The sequence below is a fragment of the Grus americana genome, chromosome 9 (genome assembly GCF_028858705.1).
Source record: "Grus americana isolate bGruAme1 chromosome 9, bGruAme1.mat, whole genome shotgun sequence".
NCBI classification, from domain to species: Eukaryota; Metazoa; Chordata; class Aves; order Gruiformes; family Gruidae; genus Grus; species Grus americana.
Genome location: NC_072860.1, coordinates 24,439,624 through 24,463,292, shown reverse-complemented (window position 1 = coordinate 24,463,292; position 23,669 = coordinate 24,439,624). Strand labels below are relative to the sequence as shown.

The 23,669-nt window shown below is 40.5% G+C and overlaps 1 protein-coding gene across 2 annotated transcripts in view; it reads right to left on the bottom strand.

Annotated features, from left to right (window-relative positions):
- Positions 1-724: 724 nt before the first annotated feature.
- GOLIM4 (golgi integral membrane protein 4) overlaps positions 725-23,669 on the bottom strand; it is a 34,498-nt gene continuing 11,553 nt past the window's right edge. Inside the window, exons 2-16 of one of the 2 annotated variants that reach the window (XM_054835480.1) lie at positions 19,968-20,042; positions 18,648-18,697; positions 17,853-17,906; positions 17,207-17,357; positions 15,795-15,877; positions 15,124-15,207; positions 12,030-12,197; positions 10,891-11,223; positions 9,403-9,641; positions 8,097-8,176; positions 7,497-7,609; positions 6,193-6,360; positions 5,386-5,454; positions 3,009-3,089; positions 725-2,649 (exon numbers count right to left, since the gene is read on the bottom strand). In XM_054835480.1, the coding sequence (XP_054691455.1) occupies positions 2,494-2,649; positions 3,009-3,089; positions 5,386-5,454; positions 6,193-6,360; positions 7,497-7,609; positions 8,097-8,176; positions 9,403-9,641; positions 10,891-11,223; positions 12,030-12,197; positions 15,124-15,207; positions 15,795-15,877; positions 17,207-17,357; positions 17,853-17,906; positions 18,648-18,697; positions 19,968-20,042 (1,904 nt within the window). In that variant the 3' untranslated portion in view covers positions 725-2,493. The remainder of the gene's footprint in view (positions 2,650-3,008; positions 3,090-5,385; positions 5,455-6,192; positions 6,361-7,496; positions 7,610-8,096; positions 8,177-9,402; positions 9,642-10,890; positions 11,224-12,029; positions 12,198-15,123; positions 15,208-15,794; positions 15,878-17,206; positions 17,358-17,852; positions 17,907-18,647; positions 18,698-19,967; positions 20,043-23,669) is intronic. The other variant, XM_054835481.1, reaches the window with a different exon arrangement.

Below are 23,669 nucleotides of genomic sequence, written 5' to 3'. Positions count from 1 at the left end.
AGGCCCTTGATTAAGGACAGAACAGGCTTTCATTAAGACTTTCTTGGCCTAGTCACATTAGATGTGGACTTGTTACGCTTGCTGAAGTAAATATTGCATCCGCTGTGAATACTGGCTCATACAACGCACAATAGGAGCCCTTATTCTGCAGCTTCTCTTTCCGGGCAGAGCTTTGTTGTCTCTCTGGACTCTTGCTGGAGCCACCAGTTGCCCAAGTGACGCCCCACAGCCTGACAGCAAACCAGAGGATATCCTCAGAGCTGCTTAATCAACGTGCTCTGCGCCCGTTTCGTTGCAACTGTGGCCAGCAAATTGCTTAAGCTGTTAGAGGGACGCAAGCAGCAGCTTATTTGGTGCCGGTAGGGAGCCTGTACCTGCAGATGACTCTGGAAGCGGCTCTTTCCGCACAGGAAACGTGGCAGGAGCCAGTCCGCGTTCTCCACATCTCCCCAGGCAATGCTGCACCATGAAGACAAATGGTAAAGTGTACAGCTCGCTGTAAGCGCCAGAGATGCCGTGACAAGGCAGAGCCCTCTGTACTCTGGTTTGTACCTGCAACTTCAGTTAGTCTTCCTCCGCCGGGGAGGAAGGGCGGTCCTAGCTGGAGCGGACCCAATGCAGGCGGCTTCCTGCACGGTGGGCTGGGCAGGACGCCCTCCCTTTCCCTGCCAGCACAGAGTACGAATGCGTTGTTAGGAAAACACAGCAAGCCATCACGCTTGTGAAAGATCATTAACTGTATTCTAGTTTATTCACTGCAGTCAAGTTTTATTATGCCTCAAATAATTAAATACTGCAACTGTGACATTAAAAATACAGGCCAATTTACCAAAATAATCGTATTCTGAAGATTATATACATATCATACATTTTACAGTATCATGTAAACTTTTTTTTTATACATAAGGTAAATCTGATTTATGGTAACTAGAAAACCCAAAATACTTGCTGACAAAAATATTCCTATGAAACATAAGCACTGTGTCTGGGACATTTAGGAAAATTGCAAAGAATGGAAACTGACTATAAAACATAATATCATTGAGTTAGTAGAAAAATGAATTAAATTACATTCATATAAAAAGTTAAACTAAAAACATTGCTATGCATCATTATTAAAAAAGGGAAAAAAAGTCCCAAACCCTCTCCTCTTATATATTAACACACACTTTCACGGGGAGCTACTGTGCGCCTCATTTCCAGCAATGGGGCATAGCCTGGGAAATCCAGATTCCCATTCTCTTTTTAACATATATTAAATAACTAGGGTCTGTACCAATACAAATATTGTATATAGTTGTGCACTGTGATTATGTTCATAGTAGCCTACCAAGGCACAATTTTTGTGTAGTTCCCCCCCCCCTTGCATTTGGGCATGCAGTGACAGAGATGTTTGCTGTGCAGAAAAACTCACGCGGGGTTTGTCTCTAGTCTGAGTTTCACACTGGGGGACACAGAAATCCTTCCAGCATAGACTTAAGAGGAAATAAGCAAAAGAAGGGAAAGGCCTTAATTCAATAACTCGGTTAAGACACCTTAACCCTCTGCAGTCCTCAAAGCATGTCCCAGAGGTGATGTAATTATATTTCTCCAGTCACGTATTTTATATATGAATTAGGACAACAAAATTGTTCCTTCTGTAAGTCTTCATTCCCATGACAGCTGTAGTGTTTCGATTTGGCATAATGCATCTTCAAGTATAAATGGGTTTCTAGCTCCCACCTCATCTCAGCATACCACCGCTGCCATTATTTGCTCTGTAGTGCGTGTCACTGAAGTACCTAGGCATGCTTATTAAAATAAATGCATAATTTAACTGTATAGAAACAGCTGCCAAACTTAACAGCTGTTAACCTGGCTGTATTTTGAAGGCTTGTAAAACTTGCATATTTTATAACTGTTCTGCACCTATAAAAGGCCCGGTCCTGCAAATAGCTAGGCATGTGCTTATCTTCAAGGGTTTGAAGAACCTCGTGAGATTGTAACAAGTGAAACTGCCCACGGGCCCCCACGAGCGCCGCAGGCCGTTCCTGGGCCGGGCAGTGTGGCCAGCCGTTAGTCATAAAAGTTGCGTCAAGGACGATGGCAAGAGCAGGAGTGACTAACATCGGCTGGGTTCAGGCACTAGATATATTCCCTCGGATGTTGAATGTATCTGAAATTAGACCAAATGTCCCTGTCAGACTTGGACAAGATGAAAGTGTAATCCAGAATGGCCTTTAGAAAACATGGCCAGAATTATGAAAAATTAAACCTCTATGATGTCTATGTACAGCTTTAATAGAAAAGAAAGCCTAATCTAGAGTATCAAAATACCATATCCATATAAACATGAGAGCATCTAATAGAAAAGTAAAAAGTGTAAAACACAAACTTTTTTCGGAAATTAAATATCCTAAAAAAGTTGCTGCTTTAAAAAAAAAAAAACAAAACCCAAAACCCAGGAATTTGTGTGCTTGAAAAAAACCCCACAAAAAAAGAAAGTGAAGAGGACTACATCTCCCCTCGTCTACGAGTTTTTGCTGCAACAGCTCTGCCTTCCTCCTCCTCCTCCTCCTCCTCATAATTTTCTTCATGAACTTCTTTCTGGTTGTTCTCTTCTGGCATTTCTTGTTCTTGGTCAGCCCCTCCGTTATTCTTGTCATCTGCCTGATTGGGGGGGAAAAAAAAAAAAAAGAGGGGAAAAAAGCTTCAGTGCAACCGCCAGTTTCCTGACAGTTTATTTTGGGGCAATGAGATGAAGTTAAGGAAAAGGAAGTATGACTGTCAGCTGGAGTTGTTAGAGCTGATGGACAGAAACAGGAGAAGATTTCCAAAGGCCTCCAGGCAGCAAGAACTGATGCGAGGGTGGAAGGATGAGCAAAAGGAAGTTGAGACAACGTGAAATCTTAAGGTCTATGATCTAAAGCAAGCTACAACAGTTATTATGTAATGTCATGGTGACATGATCACAGCTGTGTTAAGTGTTTAACTGTGTCACCAAGTTTGTGGGTTTACACAGTACTTACGTTCTCATCATTTTCACCATATGGCTCTTCAGCATTGCGTTCCAGTTCTCGTTTCTTCTCTTCAGTCAAATCTTCCTGGATCTACAAAGCATACAAGATGTTCCATATATTTTAAATTTCCTTTAAAAAAAGTAGCCTGTGGCATAAACATACACATCTTCACAGCTACACTTTCCATACAATCACGGAACAGTTTGGGTTGGAAGGGACCTCCCAGCCCATCCAGTGCCACCCCTGCCATGGGCAGGGACACCCTCCACTAGCCCAGGTTGCCCAAAGCCCCATCCAACCTGGCCTTGAACACTGCCAGGGAGCCAGGGGCAGCCACAGCTTCTCTGGGCAACCTGTGCCAGGGCCTCACAGGGAAGAATTTCTTCCTGATATCTCATCTCCATCTCCCCTCCTTCAGCTTCAGGCCATTCCCCCTTGTCCTGTCACTCCCTGCCCTTGCAAACAGTCCCTCTCCCCCTTCCCACCCTCCCCCCACTTCATTTTACAGAATGAAGATTGAAAGGAAAGGGAGGAGAGGGAATGGAGAGGTTAAAGAAGGGAAAAAATCCAACAACCACCCAACAATCAGGAAACTCACTTCCTCCGACAGCATATTTAACTTTTAACTACACTTTTCACAGACCCTCTCATCATGTTAACACCTTTAGACTTCCATTCCACGTTTTAACTTTACACAGATATTATTTTCTCCTTGTCCTTCATAGTGACTGTCATGGCACAGCAGAGTCATTACTGACACTTCCACCCACTGCAGACTCCTAAAACCATTTCAGTTCCGATATGTGATATAGGTATTTAATGGTAACTTTGCCCATGTTTTCCCAGCAGTTGAGTGATCCTTCTGCCAACTGCTCCTGGAAAACCACAAACAAGCAAGAGGGGATTGGGAGCAAAGAATAATCTCTTCCAGCTCTGTCCTTGAAGAGAGCACAGGCCTCACTGAGTCTGTTTTCCAGATGTTCAGATCTGGTCTATCACTTCTTTTATGTCAGCACTTTCCCTCACTTCCGTGGCCTTTTCTATTAGGTGTCAATTTGAAAGAGGCACGCTTGATTTTCTTTTGGAGAACGCCGTTACGCATATCTGCTCCAAACAGTGTCCCACAAGCTGGGTAAGATGCTTCCGTATGGCTCTCCCCATGGAAAGCAAGCTCTTCCACCTGGCTGGGAAGCATTCGCCACCGAGTGCTGCCACCTACCCCTGCCACGATGAGACTGCTGCTTCCCGCAGGTCTCCCTCCCTCCAGCAGCTGCTATCCCGTTCTCCTGACAGCTGCAGCTGCCTTCCCAACTGTGTCAGTAGCAGGACAGCATATTTGGCAGTTGCTCCCAACAGGAGGCAAAGCTGCTCGTGAATAAGTTCTTTGGGATTAGGTATTGCTGCCTGCGGAAGGGCAGCGATCAAACCTGGATCACTTTGAGGGATATACAGGAAAGATTTGAACAACAGCAACATGTAATATTTGAGTCAACCTCAAATTGAAGTGCTATTTCTAATTACAGCATCTCAACTCTTTCTTGATTGCTCATTCAATCACTGCTCACTCTAACACTTCCAGTAAGCAGGTTGGCCATAGCCCTTTATGAAACATGTATTAACTTCCTGTAATTGCCAAAGGCCAGCTATTCCCAGTTCCTAACGACCTGGTTTGATTGAAGTGACCCTGGTTTGGACTGGAAAATTCTAAGTGCATACCAGCTAATCTAGACAAAGTGGTCCCCATAAGGGAGTAATGAGTAGCCCTTTCTATTGCTTTTTGTAAATCATTATGTATGAAGTAGAAAATAGCAATTGATTAGTTAAGTATCGAAGAACTGCAGGGCAGGAGCATGGCATTCAGCACACGAAGGAAAGAGTCCCTTCCCCTCCTTTTCTCCTCCAGTTCAAAGCAATGTGCTAACAGCTTCCGGATAAATAGCAGGGGCTTACGTAACTTGGATTGCTTGGGATAAATCAAAGATAAATCAAAGTCAGAGCTAAAGAGTAAGTGAGCGGCCAAGAAAGCAGTTTGCCCAGAACAGCAGTGTGTGATTAGAGATGCAAAGTTAATGAGGTTTTCCGTGACCTTCAGAGGCCTTGAGGTTTTCAGGAATTTTTCCTTGCATTGTGAATGGCTTTGTCTTTTCAATTATTGCACAATTAATGCCATGTTGCGGGAAAGACTAATGGGTTGCAGCATATAAGCTTGAGTAATGCTAAACATGTCCAGAAGTGGACAGCAGAGTAATGGCAATGGCTTCCTAGGTATCAGGAAGTCAAAGTGATTTAGGTTCATTCTGTAGTTATAAAAGACACCAACGTTGAATGTTAAGAGAGATATGCTTTGCTGCCTGAGCCCACATATGCCTTATGTCTGCTTTCTTACCTCCTCTTCTCCTTCTTCCTGGTATTGTTCATCCACATTATCTTCCTGCTGGTCAGGATTTCCTGCCATCTGCAGACACATCATATAAAAATTCAGTTCTATGTACATACCTATTAACTTGAGAAGACTGAAGGTTAAAGCTTCTTGTTCTGGAACTAAAACTTTATGTAAAGCTAAAGTAACAATAATAGCATAAGAAGTTACAGAGCGTTCATTAGCATTAATGATAGCCTGGCTACATGATTTAGAACTGCCCTAAATTAAAAAAAACTGACAGCAGAATGATTATAATAAAAATCACTTCACAGAATAAAGCAAGACTTTCCATACTAAGCAGGAAGACAACGAAGTATTCGCACCATTAAAGACCAACACCATAAAAATACAGATTCTTTCTGCCTAGAGGAGTTCACAGTTTTAACAGGAGGGAAACGTGCAGCATTCACTGGAATGGCCATAGCAGGAAAGTGATGCCACTGCTTACAGTTGATTGAGTATTGATGCCATGGAAGCAGCATAGAAGGGATCTGTGGAAGGACGTGAAGATTGTAAGGACACGAAGATTGTTCTTGCAGGGGCTTGTGCGAAGGTAAATACAGGGGCCCTGATCTATGAGCCTACAGAACCTCGCCGAGCAGAGCCAGTGACAACAGACATACCAGTGTATCACCAGGAGCAATTCCACACTTTTACCTGCACATGTCATAGATGCTTAAAAGAGATCTTTAAAAATCTAAGTTCTCTTGCCAAGCTGTGCTATCCTGTCCTTACAGAGGACCCACAGATGCTCCCTTTCCCTTTACTGACCACTAGGTGCTCTTCCATTCCTGGATGGCCTTGTTTCTGACTGGTTTGCTTGTGCTTTTCATTCTCATCTGGCATATTTTCTTCTCTCTCTTGCTCAGCTTCCTCAAATTCATCTTCTCCCTGATTGTTGGGGTCATCAGCAGGATTCACATCTTCCATGGCTGCCTTCTGCAATTTTCAGAAGTGAACGTTAAAGACGTATTTTTATCTCACAGTCAAATTCCATTTCACTCGAAAGCTACCCTAGTGTGAGCTATGTTAGAGCCAACTCTGTACCCACGGGACCCAGCAGGAATCTCCAAAGGTGTCAGGAGTCACTAGATCAGCTACTGAAAGGAAAAATACTTCAGCACGGAACACAGAGAACTGCAGCACGGGTACGTCTGCTAAAATCCACATTCAAGCTGAGGACTTATTTCACACAGGCTGTTGAACTCCTGACTGTCTGACACCTGACAACACCTGATAAGACCAGGTGAAAAAAGATAAGAGTTTAAATGCTCACAGCTCAAAAGAGCTGATGTGATCTTTCAGTGTTGACCTTGTCTATGGTTTATTATAAAACAAAAGCCACACTCAATTTTCATCACACTTTGCCACTCAGAAAACGAGCATTTTCTTTCTACTTATCATTCAGTAAAAGCATTTCTGCTATCTTGATAGCTGACAAGTTATAGATCCTTTAGAAACATTTACTATACAACTTAATTTGCTGAGAGGAGGAGAGTAAAGACCCCACACTTGATGTTCCACATCACCAAGAAGGAACGTGGGGGAAGGCACAGGACTCAACCTCCTGCATCCAGGTGTATGTGCAACCGGTATCGCAGCTGTGTTCAGCGCTGAAGTATGTTCTCTTTCAGGATCTTGCACTTCTGTACCGACTCCAGGTGGTTTCAGTGGCTGTTGAGTTGGCTCTTACCCTCTTAACTAGTGATAGTATGGAAAATACCGTCACCACTCTTTTTGACTGACCACCACTGAGTTACTCCTGGTATTTTTTTGAATCCAAATTTACCTGTTCAAGTCCCAGCTAAGTCCAAATCATTTATTCCACCTAAAGCACAGATCAAAGGAATGTAGAAAAGCAACTTGCTTCCAACAAGGAAACTTTTTTTGATTTCTTCCCAAATCAGTAAGGACAACTTTAAATAGATCATAGGTGTAGTTTTAAACTGTCAAACTTGTCTTCTTAGCAGACCTCTGGTTCATCTTATTCCTGTAACGCGCAATTATGTTAGATGAGATTCTGGGTTTTCACTTCAGTAACGACTGCAATCCAAAGCATCTTAATTCATACGCACTGATTCATCAGCCTGCTGATTTTCTACTTGATGTTCTGGTTCTTGCTGTTCATTTGCATTATTTTGATCATCATCTTCACCTTCATCCTGGTGCTGGTTGTCACGTTCATAAGCTGAAAAATTTTTGTTATTATTATTGTATTACAGCAGCCTCCAGCTAGCACTTTTAAGAAAGAGTCTCCTATATACTAGCTTCCACACATGTTTTTAATAGTAGGCAGCCTTTACCTAAAGAGCTTACCAGATAATGCTAACAGAATTGTTTTATTGCTAGTAGGAAACTGACACCGAAAGATTTTATAGTTTGAAGAGATCAAACAAAAATCAGAGGCAAAGTCAGGAACGTATCCAAGATCCACAAAGCCCTACCCTAGCAGCTCCATCAGAAGGACCCTTTTCCTCTCAGGAATGTGGATATGATCTTTAGTAATACCTGTGTTTCACTCAGGTCAGCCAGCATTATCTGAGCTTTTGGTTTTAAATTGCGAGTTTATATGTCACTTGAATCCAAACAGGATATGAAATGAATATTAAAATCTCGCATGAAAGGCAGCACACAGGGAACCTGTGAACATGGTAGGGGCATACATTTTATCTTACCTCCTTCCTCTTCCTGAATACCTTGCTCTTCTTCCCCTTGTACAATATCATGGTCCATGTTATCATAATGAGCCTGTTGGCTGAGAAAATTAAATGCAAATACATCATTTCAGTTTCAGAAAAAGTATGGTTTTGCTTTAATAAACAAACCATCCTACTGCATCTCTGTCTCTCCCAGCCCCTGCCAGAAAGGGTTCCATTTAGCTATTACCTAATATTTTCTCACATCATATTCCCTGAAAGATGAGATACTTTGTAGAATGAAGACTTTCTTGTCCAACTATACTAACTTCTGCTTTTGTGTTTCTCCATATATCAACAGGATCTACCTGTATTTCCAAAAGTGCTAAACTAGTATATTCCATAGTCAAAGCACAAATACTATGACCTGGAAGCAAAGAACCCCTCAGATAAAGGGTCTTAAAGACAGACTGCATGGATCAGTTACTTCGTTGACTACGCAGTTTTAGCTTTCATCTCGAAAGGGGTTTACTTGTGGGGTTGTTCTTGCAGGACTGAATATTTTGACTATCAATTTATGAAAGGCTTTCTTATATCAAAATCCTTTTAGAGCATGGTTCAAGTTAATAATTAATATTTGAATGTTTCAGCAAAGAAAATTCAATGGGCTTAAGATTCCAAAAGTAAAAAAATTGTCATTTAACAATTTTAAACAAAGTAGAAGCATAAGGAAATATGAAAGGGAAGGTGAAAGACATGTAGAAGCTACAATATCATGAATGTAACTGCATTCACAATAACTTTATGACACTAACAGGGAGTTGGTTTCTCCTGAAATGATGCTTTTGTCTCTACAATGCAAATAATACTAGTTGCTCTTGTCCAGAAAGTCATAGAATCATACAATGGTTTGGTTAAAAACAGCATCTCGCATTTAAGAGGAACTTCAGCTTAGGTACCTTAATGCATATCTGATACTGGAGCTCCTCAGTACAAGAAGATCATAATTGCTGCTTAATGGAAAATAATGACTAATTTAAAGCAAGCTTTAAGACAAGGGGCATTATATGCCAGAAGCCCCTAACCTCCTTCAGGAATGTGTGTGGCAACGTGCACTCATTACTCCAGACTTCAGAGGCTTCCATAGTAAAAGGAAAGAAAAAAAGGGAAGAAAACCTTAAAACAGCAACTGGAATTATCCATGGAAAGGAGATGAGGCTTACTGAATTTAGTTTCTGGGCAGTCTAGGTTTATGGCATTAAATCACCATCTTTTCAAAGGTGACATGGTGGAAGCCATAAACCCAGAGCACAGACCATGACAAACTCATGTAAAAGAATTTAACCTTAGCCGGTTTTTATAGAGTTTTTCTCCTTGTTCTGCCTGTTTCTGCAACTGAAGCTCTTTTTCTTGAAGCTGTTGCTGCCGTAATAGCTGCCCTCGCAGTCTTTCCTGGTGTAGTGATTCCTGATGTTCTCGTAGCTGATTGGCTTCCTCTGCTCTTTGGGCTGCAAGATGTTGCTGCTCTAGTTGTTGTTCATAAGCCGGCTTGTGTCTTTTTGTTACAGCTTTTGTTGATGTTATCTGGCAGAGAAATGTGTTAGTCATAGATTAATCATAATTTCAATGGTCAGAAACAAGCACGCAGAAGCCTGTGACAAAAGGGAAAGTTATGCAGATGCTAGATGCAATAGGAAGAATTACAGCAAAATGATTTTAAGTTTTCTTGGCTCTGCTTAAAGTTTAATTTTTTTTGAACACAGACTGGAAGCGTTGGGGTGTTTGTGGAGGACATGGGGAAGGAAGAGGAGATAATGGGCTGGGGGAAGCCATGCTTTGCTTACACATCAATAATAATAATAATCCCTCCCAACATATTACCAGTAAAAGGAAGTTTTGATGGCTGACAATTAAGACAGCAAACATGCTTCCATTGATTTAACCGGTAATTTCAGTAGGGGTTGCTTTGAGCCTGAAGTGAGACACTGCATATTTTTTACAGTCAGCAGTAACTTAACTAACTCCAGTTTCCCAGCCTAACCTATTGCTGCTGTTCTAAACCACTGCACCTCTCCAACAACAGCTTCTCATCACACTGCAGTTACACAATTAATCTGCTAGGAAAGTGTTTACAAAGCCTCAGGCGAGATCAACAAAATATACTTTCCACTGGAGATCCGATCTAGAATGTAAATCCAGGATTTGTTGGTTTTATTTAGAGCTGCATAGAGCAAGACTTGCCATTGCTGTGCACTGATTTCCCCTGGCTATTTTAGTCACGTTCATCTTGCAGTTAAAATTTCCTGTCAAACGACAGCCAACATTTAGATGGAAATGCGTTTACAGAAGGTAGGTATACCTGACAAGGAAACACACTGCAATTTGCTGAGACGCATCAAATTAGTAAGGCAGGACAGTTCTCCATCAAAGTGTTGAAGGTGAATCTCATTCTCGTCAGCAATCTTCTTCCCATCAGCTATCACAGGCCTCAAATTTAAAGTAGGAGATGGGATTCAACCTGACTGCTCTTTTTTTCCATCTGCTGCTTTTTATCAGCAGAATTAACATTCGTTAAGCTGCATTTGGCAAGCACTGCAGTATGGGCATGCTGAAGTTGAGCCTGAATCCTATGCATCCAAGTGCATCTATTTTCTATAAATATGACAATTTTATCTGAAAAACAGCGACTGCTCTGAATCCCAAACTTTCCATAGATGCGACACTGATTTTACTTAGAAATAGGTGAGTGGAATACAGGGACAGCAATAATAAGAGATGCCTCCATTTAAACAGCAAACTTAATCAATCAGTGGAAAAGAAAAAAGCTCCATACCTCTGAATGAAGATGATCTCCCAACATGTTGGTTTCTTCTTCTTTCTGTTCCTGTTTTTTCCACTCATGCTCTTCCGGTGCTTGATCCTGTTCCTCCTCTAAGCGCTCAGGCTGACCTGCCTGCTCCATTTCTTCCTCTTCAAGTTCTTTTTTGCGTTCCTCTTCAACTTGATCAACGTGTTGCTCGTCATCCTCTCCTGCTTCTTGTTGCTCCTGAATATTTAGTTCTTTGACGCGCTGGCCCTCATTAGCCTGTCTTTGCAGATGAAAAAGCTCAGCTTTGTCGTCTTTTTCCTGGGTATTTATTTCTTCTCTCTCTTTTGGCTTCTCATCCTGCAAAACATACACAAGATTATGTGTGTGCAAGATATTATGGATTCCATGTTTTCAAGAGAGCCGAGGATGCCTTTATTCCAGCCTGCAGTAGCGAAGCTAGAGGCACAAGAGCCAAACGCCTGTGTTGGAACAAGCTACTCCTCCTGCCAAACAGTATCAATACCGGATTCTTGGCTCTGCACAGCTACGCAAGGTGCTGTACAATTACATCATGAAGCAGGTTAAGTTTCATTTTCTCTCAAGTGGGACAAAATACTATTACAATTCTATATCTACAAGGGAAGCTTTGTATTTTTATTTCCTGTAGGTTCTGCTGGCCAAGAACCCTTGTAAAACAAAACCATGGCTGATATTGTAACTTCTAGACTTTACCCACAAATTTGCTTTTTTCTTTTTGAACATTGGATACCGTGCCAATTTTAAATATACTGACTTTTAAGTGTACCACTGAAACTTTATAAAACATATGAAAAGACAATTTCTTCAGAACTTGTGAAAGCTTTTCTGTAACACATGAGATACCTAAAATTTTAGAGATTGCTTATTATTCAAAAAATTAAGATTTTAGCAACTTCTTAAAACAGCTTACATAAAACTGGTTTAAGTGCATTTACAGTCATGTTGGAAAAGGTCATAATGAATATATTTTGCTACTACTCAACAAGATTGAACCGTTCCTCACTACTTTACTGAAGAACTGTACAACTAGACGTACGCTTCTAATGGAAGTGAAGCGCATAGCTAGTATTTTGCTAAACCAGAACCATTTCCTACAGCGCCTGTAGCCAGTCAGTACTTGATACCTCCTTCTGCTCATCAGCCACAGCTCCACGGTGCATCAGGAGGTCACTGCGGGGAGACGGTGCTCGCACCTCTGGTTGTTCGTTGGGTTGTTCTACCTTGTCAGGCTGTCGGAAACTTGGCATTTTGTTGAGTGTGTCCTTCAACTGTTTGTATTCCTCCACCTGGGACTAAAGTCAACACATTAATTATAGTGTGTCCAAATCAATTTCTTAATAAAATATAGCCACCTTGGAGTGAACTCGCTGGCAAGACATATGGTAGAAAGACTCGATATTCACATCGGAGCAAACACCAGGGAGAAGGAGGGACGGGAGCCTTTAAAATTGGTTGTTTCCACGCACTAGGTAACATTGATGCACGACAATCTTTTCAGCCAAAGTGCACATGCATACAAAGTATATTAGAAAAATCTCTGTGGGACAAAGACAAAGATTTGTTTTATTCATGCCAAGCAGGAGAATTGTCAAAAGGGGATGATGCAGTTTTCCTGGCAGACTAAAGCAAGGGAAATCGACAGCACCACAACTTCTCCTTTACTGATAGAAAGAAGTGCAGTTCTTTCAGAAACAGTAGTTTGAAAGTATACGTACACGTTATGAAAATGCCAAATCCTCAACATTTAGACAGGTGTTACACAAGACAACAGCCAACATACAGAATTGAGGCAAAGAAAGTCACAGTACACCTTTGGTGAAGAGCAAGAAAAAAGGAAAAAAAAAAAAAAAAGAGGAAAAATAGGAGAAAAAATAAATTTCTAAAGTCTTCCTGAAACACAACAGTAAAATGCTGTAATTTGATTTGCTGTTTTGTACAAGATGAGGATACTTTCAAAAAGCTTTAAAGTCCCGTGTGAGAAACCAGGCTGGTTGGTACACCAGTCCCTGTCATACAGCAGACATACAAGACAGAATATCTCATAAAGTAAAATTCTGGTGACAGACAGGATTTATAAAAGCTGACCAGCGGCATATACAAAAGGTAGAACCCCATGCGAGGGTTTCTCTCTTGCTCCAGTGGAAGTGGTGTGTGTGTTTACTACCCATTTTGAAGTCGGAGGTGCATTTCATAATCCTTTCTAAAATTCCGGTTAAAAACTGGCTACAGTTCACACTCGGTGACCGCGTATGTTATTTTGTGTGTTATGTGGTATCATAGCAATCAATAGTACAGCAGACAGGCATGACGCATTGATGTACAATGCAAAATACTCATACAAAACAATATCCACAGTGCTACAGATTGACATGATGCAATGCATAACAGCTCCAAAGCCAGACGCACCTCGAAGCATCTTCAAAAGACTATGGCATCCACTAAAACAGATGGGCCTAAAAGCAAAGCAGAATGCACAGTAATTACTCTTGTCATTCCAGAGGGATACTTCTGTTTCCTGATTAACTGTTGGAGACTTCAGTAAGAAATTTTACAGGAAAAAATGGTATTTACTTAACATAAGGCTAATACGCAGGTCTCTGATTTTATTTTTTTTCCCCCACTCACTGACCATGTAGAGAGACCAATACACTAGGATATTTAAACAGTGCACGTCCAGATCAGAATTCAAGTACTCCGCTCCTCTGCACAAGTCATTCTAAGCTGAACATTGTGATTCAAGGCCACAGCCTAAAATGGTATTAATACTGGCAGAAAGACAGGGTTTATAAAAATACATAATGAATCTGTCTGGCTGTTTGAGCTATGGAAAAGTACAAAGATTACAATGCCTTAAAGATTCAGGTCACAAATTCATTAGTGCAGTATCGACTACTGATATTTAATGTCTAGAATACACTTAGAAATAGAGGGATCATTTATTAAGCTGTGTTTCTAAGCAATAATCCCTTGTGAACTTTCTGTACCTCGTTTGCAGGAGAAACCATGCAACTGTGCTAAATACCTCCTGTTCTGAAAGAATGTGCAAGACTTCTGTTGAAGGAAAGGTTCTCCATACGATAAATGCTAAATTCTGATTGCACATAGAAAGGCTTTGTGTGTCACAGGTTTTCTAATTAAAGAACTGAATCAAAGCCAGGAGAAGTATATGGAGCTTCCCTTTGGGTTTGGTGAACCTTAAATCAGGCCCTGAATCTGCCCTGGTGGAATTTCAGATGTTAGCAAATACAGCCCCAGTAGCTAACGTGGCCAGTGGGAGAAGAGCTTAAAATTAGCTACCAGCATATTTTAGTGCTGGAAATTAAGATTCTTCATATATTTAGTCTATGAGGGACTTTTCTGGTCTTTCCCTATTTTTTTTAATATCTACATGTATTGACATGCAAAACAAGCAGAACTGAGGGGAAAAAAAATCCAATGCTTTCAGTGCTGCTAATGGTTTTGCAGACTGTGAAAATACTTAAATGAAGAAAATTAGTCAGGAATAAAAATAACTTCACGCTGCCTCATTGCCTTCCCCTCTGATCTTTCACCACCAGTCTTCCTCTGCTCCAACATTACTCCTACTTTCAGATTCCCTGTGGCCTACACAGCTTGTACTGGCACAGCTGACTGAATCTGCAATAGTCTAGCAAAGTTTGCACTTCATGGGTATTTCACTTGAAAATGACATTTAAGAAAAGTAATGCAGCTGCTGCTTTTTAAGTAATTTGAGTTCCACCTGGAGTTTACATTCCTCCATATATACTCCACCTCTGTTGCACTGATGTATGTAGGTTTATAAACCTTCCAGGCATACACAAAACAGAAACTTTATAATATACCAGCATCCAGGTCTTTGTAACAATACACATGAATGTCAGAGTGTGGGATGTTAAACTCACAGAAGTTCTATCAGAGAAGACAGAGAAAGAAAGGTATTCGACAGCTCTCATGGAAGCAGAGATATTCTTCTTATCAGTAATACATGCACTCTTGGGCCTGTAATACAGCTTTTTATTTTCCGACAGCCCTATGATTTGTTGCAGCTTCTTCTTAAGAGCAACCCTTGAACTCATGCATTTCCCTGCAGTGTGCAGCGTAGCGCTAACTGCAAATTCCCCATGCGAAAGGCTACATGCATAACATTACAGTCAGCTGAACTAGGAGAAACGAGTTTTAGGAAGGTTAGAGCTGGTAGAAGCTGCTTTCCTTTCTGACCTGTGCAGCAGCTAGTGCACTCTTGTGGTCTTCCAATGTCACTACAAGCTGGTTGTGTTGGGAGAGTAAGTTCTTATGCTGTTGCTACACAAAAAGAAGAACATTACATGTTTCACAAAAAGTTCATTCTAAAGGTAAATGAGGTAGCCTGGGGGATTTTGAACTAGGAAGATAATTCAATTTATTTCGAAAAGAAAATCCTGAGTTGGAATGACAGCATTTATTTCTTTAACATGGAATGCATATTAAACACACAGAGAAAGCAAGCACGCCAGGAAAGAAAATTTTGGAGGCCAGAATTTGTATAACTAAAATAAAGTTAAAAGTTGGAGTAGATGTTGATGAATGTTTAAAAAAAAAAAAAAAAGGGCTGGAAAACATTCATCTCAGCAAACTTAGTTTGCCAAAACACCATTCTTAACTTGCAAAGTCAAATTTCCAATTCCAATTTCTATACTAAATACTTCTCTTTCAATTCTTTTGTTTTTTCTTTTTCAAATGAGCATGTACCTAAAGTGCAGGTGGCAAAAGACAAACAATCCAGTTCAGCCATATTCCTCTCCTTTTTGCCACATAACAAGTCTTCAGGATAGCCCATTTCTGGCTTGTTAAAACTTGGGAACATTTTACTTTTTTCTAATGGTCTTGAAAGTTCTCAAAGCAAAGCCTACCTTGACATCTTGTAGCTGGGTGTGAATGTCTTGGTGAGCTTTTCTCAACTGTCTGTTCTCCTCCCTTAAGTTATACAGGGATTCTGTTTAAAAGAAATGGCACACAGAATTTAAACCCAGTCAGATTTGTAATACTAGATTAAGCACCAAAATTAAGACTATAACACAAAGTACATAAAACCCTACACAATTGCCATAGTAAAAATGGATTAGAGTAATCATGTAGTTTGTTTGTTACATCTCTCCCCAGCCCTATAAAGCGCCTTAAATTTTCAAGCAGAAAATTGTAAAATTTGGTTAAATTTTATATTAGTGCACCCAGTCTGCAACTGGAATTATGCATCACTGTTCATGCTGGGGAACGCAGACAGCAAAATTCATTATGGTAATGTGAATCTTTAAAAGCGGAGAGGAAGCCACCCTCCTTTCTTCCCCCACATCGCATCTGGTGAGTGAGAATTTTATGTCGTAGGACTAAGCTATTCTTTTGGAAGAGGTGCCCAGATGGCCAGCATACTTAAAAAGCTTTACGTTCTGGGATCAGGAAGAGGGGCTTCTCTTCCCACTTCTTACATGATGTCGATGTGGAATATTGCGAGCAGACACAGGCAAGCTCTTCCCACACTCCAAGCTGCTAGGCTGCAATCCAGCTCAGTCCGAGAGCTAGCTGTATGACTTCACTGGTACAGTGCCAAGGCAGAACTAATAAACACAGCCTCTGCCTGCAAAATACCACGCAGACAAAACTGCAGACAGCTCCAAAACTAACTCATGTGTTAGGGACACATGGCAGAAAGTGGCTGAAGGCCCTCGATGGGGAGAGCCCCATCTTTTTGTTCTATGCAACTGCATAATTAGGATTGAAGAGGTCTGCATGCTACAAAGAATCTCTTAGTAGGAAACTGGATGGTAAGAGCAAAAAATGAAGTATTCATCATCCAGGTATACAAGTGCAATGTGTTTCAGAGAAGCCAATACAGAGAAAATGAGGTCTAAAATGTATGTAAAGTCACTTCCATAAAGAGACATCATTAAGTCTCTGAAAGAAGTACAAATATTCTTAGATTACTTTTTTTGTAAATGAAAGGCAAAGAGGCAAACCTATTTTCCAGATTTATACAAGTCTTGGAACTAAAAATGAAAGACTGCATAAACCAACCTCTGACACTTGAGGGGCTTTCCAGTGCTCTGTTTCTTACCCTTTCTCTAATTGAAATAGAAACACGAAGCATGCATATGAATAGATTTCGGAGAGGCCACAGAAAATCAGCAATAAAATACAATTTATCAGGAGGCATAAGATGCATGAATGGCCTGTTAGTGAGAACAGAGACAATGCCACTCTGTCTCATCACACAACATACTGGCAAATACACATTTTAATAGAGGCAGCCAGATAAGGTTGCATATACCCTTCAGCTTAGAGATCTCCTGCTCTTTTTCCTGCTGCAGTTGTAAGTATCGCTCCTTGTGGTCACTGAACGTTCTGCTGAACTCTTCTCCTTGTTTTCGGTGATCTTCCTCAAGGTCAGCATGCTGTTTCTTTAGCTCTTCATGTTGACTCTGCAAACACCAAGTTGGACACTGGAACAGTTCTGTATCTGCATATCTGGCTAACATTGCCTTTGGCAATTCGTTAAATAAATCCAGATGAATAGGAAGCATTCATAACAAGCAGTTTATTATTCAAAGCATGCATATTGCAGCTCCTCTCAAACACAAAATGATCTCTGTGAACAACAGTCTCCTGTTCTAGAGCTACATCACCTCACCCTGCAGTTGCACTGTCCCATTGGGAGCTGCCGTCTAAGAAATTCCTTACATGCCAAACTGAGTAAAGTCTGATAAGTCAGCGTTCCATACAAGTAATTGCATTTGATAAGATTAAATTACCCACTGGAAGGCCTGGCTGGAAAAACTGCAGTAAATCATCTTTTAACAGTACCGTTGTAAGAGGAAGGCACCATCGACGTACTGACGTTCTGGAGTGAATTACCAGAAGCCAGGGAGGCCACATCTCCCTGACGCAGCAGAATACCAGTGTCCTGGGAAACCTACCTTCAACATCTGGTGTTGTACGCTCAGTGCACTGTATCGGCTATTTGAGTCTTGCTGTAAAACAAAAACACTAGGGTTAAACAGAACAATCCTGTCATTCCTCTAACCTCTCTACAGGCCGTTATTTAGGAGTCACAAGCCAAGGGACATTAACTCCCCAGGAAACAAATTAATCTCTCCACTAGCTCTGGAACATAGCAAGCATATATACTTTGCACTGACTGCAGCAACAATGTATTTTAACTTATGCTACTCAGGTCACAAACTGCTCCCCAGTTTCAACATGAAGTAGCTGTAAAATACTAATTTACTCCCTTTATAAAAAGAGTTCTCTACAGGTCTCTGGGTCTTTTGCCAGATAAAGCTTTCCTTCTGGCACTTGTTATATAAAACAAAGTTTCCTGATGCTTTCATACTTTCCAGTTCAAAGACCATTTGTTAGAAAGTTGTCACTGTCCTTTTCCCCGGGGACTAAGCTACAAAAAGATTTCTAATGCCTTCTTATCCTCCCTTCCCCTTAAAAATGGTAACATTACATTTGAACAAGCGTAATATAAACAGGAGGATATTTTCTAAATTAATTTTTCTGGAACGATATTAGGATCTCCCATTACAGCTCAAATGATTAGGAATTGCAGAGCACTTACACATGCAGAGTAGAAACTGAATAAGTGAGCACTCTTTTAATTAGTATTTTGAGACCTCTTTGAACAGTTATAATTGCAAAGCATTTCCTTTTTCTTGCAACTCAAATAGCATCAACCATTAAAATCTTAGTACATACTGATGACTTACCCTTCCTTTATTTAGTGTTTCCTGTGCTTCTAGTTTATAAACAAGAAAATCTACAACATAAAAGGGAAAATACTGATGAAAAAAACCAGGAGGATTAGAAACTGTACTTAAGTGTTAACTATTGCATACATAAATTCTCTTAAGAGCTGAATACTTATGCAGTTAGAATTTTCCAAATGATCTTCAAAAAAACTACGGAGAATTTAACAAAATGCTCAAATTTTGACAACATATTTTAATTTAAAAATTTCATAGTTTCATAAAATATTTTCATTAACAAGTTTCATATCTTAGTGTGAGAGATAGGGGGTACAGGCTCAAAGCTACAGATGGGTAATTAAATCTGTTACATGAGTTCTCTCAGTAGAGGCCCAGCAGCATCATTCAAAAGGAAAAGCACATTTATAAATGGGGTCTTCTTGTATTAGGATAAAAAAATACGTACTTTAAGATGTGTGAAAGTCTAGATTAAGTTTAAATAAAACAAAATTTCCCCCTTTTGTTTCTTGATCCTCTTTTCAGGATTTGAAAAGGCCGACTCACCTTTGCATAACAATGGGACAGCTCTACACTAGATGGCACCAGAAAGCTACCGAGAACTCCACGGTAAGAATAATCTCTCACAAGTTCTTAACCTTTGCTGAAGTAGTTGTTTTAATTCAGCGGCTGAGCCCTCCGTTTTAGGAAGAATACAGGCTTTACTCTGAAAATTGTAGTGAATTTAGAACAACAAAAGACTCGGAGAAAACTCAGAGGATTACATTCAGCTGAAGTTTCATAGAGGGCAGGCGCATAAGAAATACATGTGCCAACATCTCCCCCTCACACACACCTACAATTTAGTTTTAACCAGAAAAAGGTACGTAAGCATGTGTTTACCCTTAAGCATGTGTAAAAATATTGATTTAGAGTCTAATTTCACATTGATGGCATGCAGGAAAAGATCCTGCATTTATGGTACAAGTTTTAAATCTTCAGCGTGCCGGAACAGGATTTACTCATGCCCATACTCCACATACCTGTTAGGTTTATGTACACTGATATACACACATTCTCTGTGTATACTATGTCATGTTACAGTGATCTGTAAACAGTACTAAAGAGATGTTTACTTTAAAAAAAAAAAAAGGTTAAAAAATAAATTTAAAAATTAACTTTAAAAAGATGGACTAAAAAAGACCACCACAGATCTGCTGAGGGGGTCCTGCTAATAGGTTATCCATCCATAGCTCACTGAAAAGTGAACAAAATACATTTGAAGTTACTTTTTGAAAGATTCAAGTTATCTTCAATGTCAAAGTCAAAAAAGCATGTTTTTACCTTCTTTCGCTTTCTTATGTTCAAGCCTTTCCTTTTGTAATGACTTTTCTAGTCTTGACCTGTGCTCATATACGACTGAAAAGAGAAATTTTGGACACAATTCATTTTCGAAGTAATACACACAAAAACCACCGCCCACCCCCAGCACACCCAAAGAGCATTGGCACAGAATGTACCAGGAAAATACAAGTGGAATGAGGTCATAGGATAAAGGACTGTTTGCATCATTGTAGACAGTAACTTTTTTCTTTTTTTTTGGCACGCTACATTGATCCTGAATTTTGGATTATTTCCATTGCATAAACATAGAATGAGATAACTGTGTAAATGATTTGTTTATGGGGACAGTCAGCTATGGCAGATCTACAAAAGCTACCAAATCCTCTCCTTCCCAAGTACGCAGGTACGCGTTTTCCCATGCTTTCATTCTCTCCTGCCTTGTTTGTAAGGAGAGAAGGCAGTAAGACAGGACAACCTTACTGCCACAGTAAATACTTGCGGCAAATGAATCATCACAAGGAGGGAAGCGAGATGCACCAGAGCAGGACAGCTTAGGAAGTTGCAGTAGTCCACTAGACAAGCTGCTTAGGCTCAGATGTGGAGAAATTTAAATCCGTTCCTAAATACTTCCAAAAACTTGGACAACTCAGTTTTCTGTGACTTTTTTGTAAAGCCTGGATAACAGTATCCTTTTACACTACAGCGCTGTTGAAGACCCACAGACTGCACAATGAAATGCTCAGGTATAACATCCCGTATTTCTTAGTAAGCATGTGCTAACAGCAAGTATACATATGCTAAAGCACCCTGTACTCGAAATATCCACGTAATCTGAGAAGGATTTGGGGGGGTTTGAGGGTTTTTTTTACCCACCCACCCCCCGGTTATGGAGATAAGGCAGGAAGAACAAAAGAAGTCATCTGAAGGGCTAGGATAGCTAAAGTATAAAGCTAAACTGGATGCTTCTCTGTAAGGCTAGGGCATCAGAGACTGCTCCTCAGGAAATCATTTCAGTTTGAGAGTAGTCTTCACTGATTTTTAAATCCACTTATGCATTTGCTTGAATTGAGTCAAAATACCCACACAATAGTCCAGAGATGAACAAAGAAGTGGTCTGTGTACATTACTTCATCCCAAAAGCAACAAACTGGGGTTTTAGGGGCACCACTCCTAGTACAACCCACAACATCCTCAGCAGACCAGGTCACAGCACTCATGCAGTGTGTCATGAGGTGTGACGCTGTCCCCTCCAACAGGGTCATCAACTACAAAAAAAAAAATATGCATGTGTTGTTTTGGAAAGATGCTCTGACATCTCTGCCAGACTCCACAAGCCCTTTGAGCTGACAGCGGTACCAGAAGAGGTGGTTCTGCTGCTCGTTCTTGTACTGTCCCGCCCATCGCTCTCACTGCTCGCGTGATGGGACAGCAGGACGTGGAGTAGGGTCTGTAACCATTTCTTCTGGTGGCAGTGCCAGTTCATACAGATTTTGAGAGAGCACCGCAGTGACAACTGGCAGTGACCTGGAACACTGGGTGGCATGGCAGGAGATGCGTTGCTCCAGGTTTGAACACAGAAAGCAGACACAACCTTATTTCTAGATTTTTATGGCATGCCAACCACTCTTGGTCATCTCAGTAGTCCAACAGACCTACCGTGCCATCTCTCAGGACCTGAGAAGAGCAGATACCAAATACAGAATACACACAATGAGTTTACAGTATTTCTTTGGCACTGTCTCCCAGGAATTTATGGCTCCCAAGGACTGTCCAACTGCCTGCAGGTCCTTTGTGTACACCATTCCAAAATGGATCTTACATTTATGAATTTGTCCAATCGTTTGTTGTATCCATGTGTATTTAGGAGATCCAATATCCTCTGGCAGAGAGTCCCACCACTTAGCTGCCAGTAAAGCAGCACTTCATTCAGCTTTTGCGTTGAACATCTCATTCGGGATGTCTCACAAGTGATGGGGCACATCAGTCCCAATTTACCCTTTCCTTGCCACTCACTAGACTGAAAGATCATTATTTAAAATACCAAGTTTGCAGCAAAGGAAATATATTAATTAAAACTCCTGCAAATGTAAATTATATTTGCTCAAACTCAGTGTCAAACAAGAACTTTTCACTGTCCAAACTGTAATTTGCACTCTTTAAAAGAGTTATTAATTTGTATTAATGGAATCTGTGATTTTTCCTTCAAAACTAGGAAACTCATTTTCTGAGAAGTAAACAATTGGTAAACATAAGCCTTCGACAGGAAGCATCAAATAAAGATTTGTATCTTGGCAGCCACAGAAAACTCCTCTTGCACCTTAAAACATGTTCCTAATTCCACCAAGGTGCATTCTGCAGGCTCTTTAGCTACTGGCTTATCTACAAGTGTTTGTGTTTTGGCTTAGAAGCTGGACTGCTAATCAATCCTTGTCACCTATCTCTACTTTGCTATTTATCTTCTAAAGTCAAGGGCATCAGTCAAGATGAACTAATGTATCAACATCCTCTGCAACAAAACAAGCACGTAATGAATATTCACAAAATCACCAGCAAGTAAGCTGGAAAAAAAAAATATGGTAGCACTACAGTAATGGTTTTATCTAGGCACCAAAGACTCTGAATGCCGAATTACATAGCAACTCAGGAGAAAAAAAGAAAATCCATAATGGGTTTCCCCTCCCATGCAATCAGGGGTGGAAACAGGCTTTTTGGCAAACGGACTAAACCACAAATGGATTCAGAGGTAACATTTTCCATTTCACTTCTTTGTCTGCAAGTGGACCTTCCTCAGCTCCTCCTAGCGTTTTAACAAACATGGAGGGGAAACCCTGCACAACAAACCCGTAATAAGGACAGGAAGAAAGGAGAAAGAGAATGCATTAGTTTGGGTTTTAGGGACTGCGGTGCTCTGTACTTTCCACAGCTAATTGCATCTCTGCTGAGCTTTGCCTTTCCTGTCTTCACCCTGCACTTTCAAGCAACGTCTCTACATCCCTCCCAGGTAGTACATTCTCACTGCTACCTTTGAAACACTGAAACAAAGCCAGCAAAGTCTTAAAATAGCCCTTCAGATGGCCAAAAAGGGCTAAGAAAAACTTCCTCCTACACCTCTCCCCTTCTAGGTCATTTACTCGTTGGTTCAGCAATGTTTTTCTCTGATAAAAGTTCAACGTAATGAAGATTTTGATTAAGAAAATAATTATTAAGAAAGCATAGCTTCCATATTTTCTCACTTGCTCTTTCAGGGAGTAGGTTGCAGGTCAGAATTTGTAAGTACATATAACAGTTTATCTCCCATAAATGTAAATTATTCCCACCAGTCAGGAACTTCCTAGGCAAGAGTCCAAACTACAAGGCCCCTGTTACTACAGCAGGGGATTTCTCCTTCTTCACTACCAGCCTGGATGTAAGATGTCTGAGCAAGAATCTCAAAGAAATAAAACTGAAAAACATGTTTTCTATGATAGGTTTCCCAGGTGGCTGGAGGGGGGGGAACCTGTATAAGGAATTTGGCAAATTCCTACCGGTGCGATGCACTTCACAAATTATTTTTCCCTAGGGTAAGTTCTTAATTTTGTACTGATCTTTGCACAAATAACTGAACTATGTTTCTATGTTATATTTAATAGAATGGTACAAAAAAGGGGAAAAACGTTGTCATCTAATGGCTAATATGCACTATTCCAAAGCTGGAATAATTGC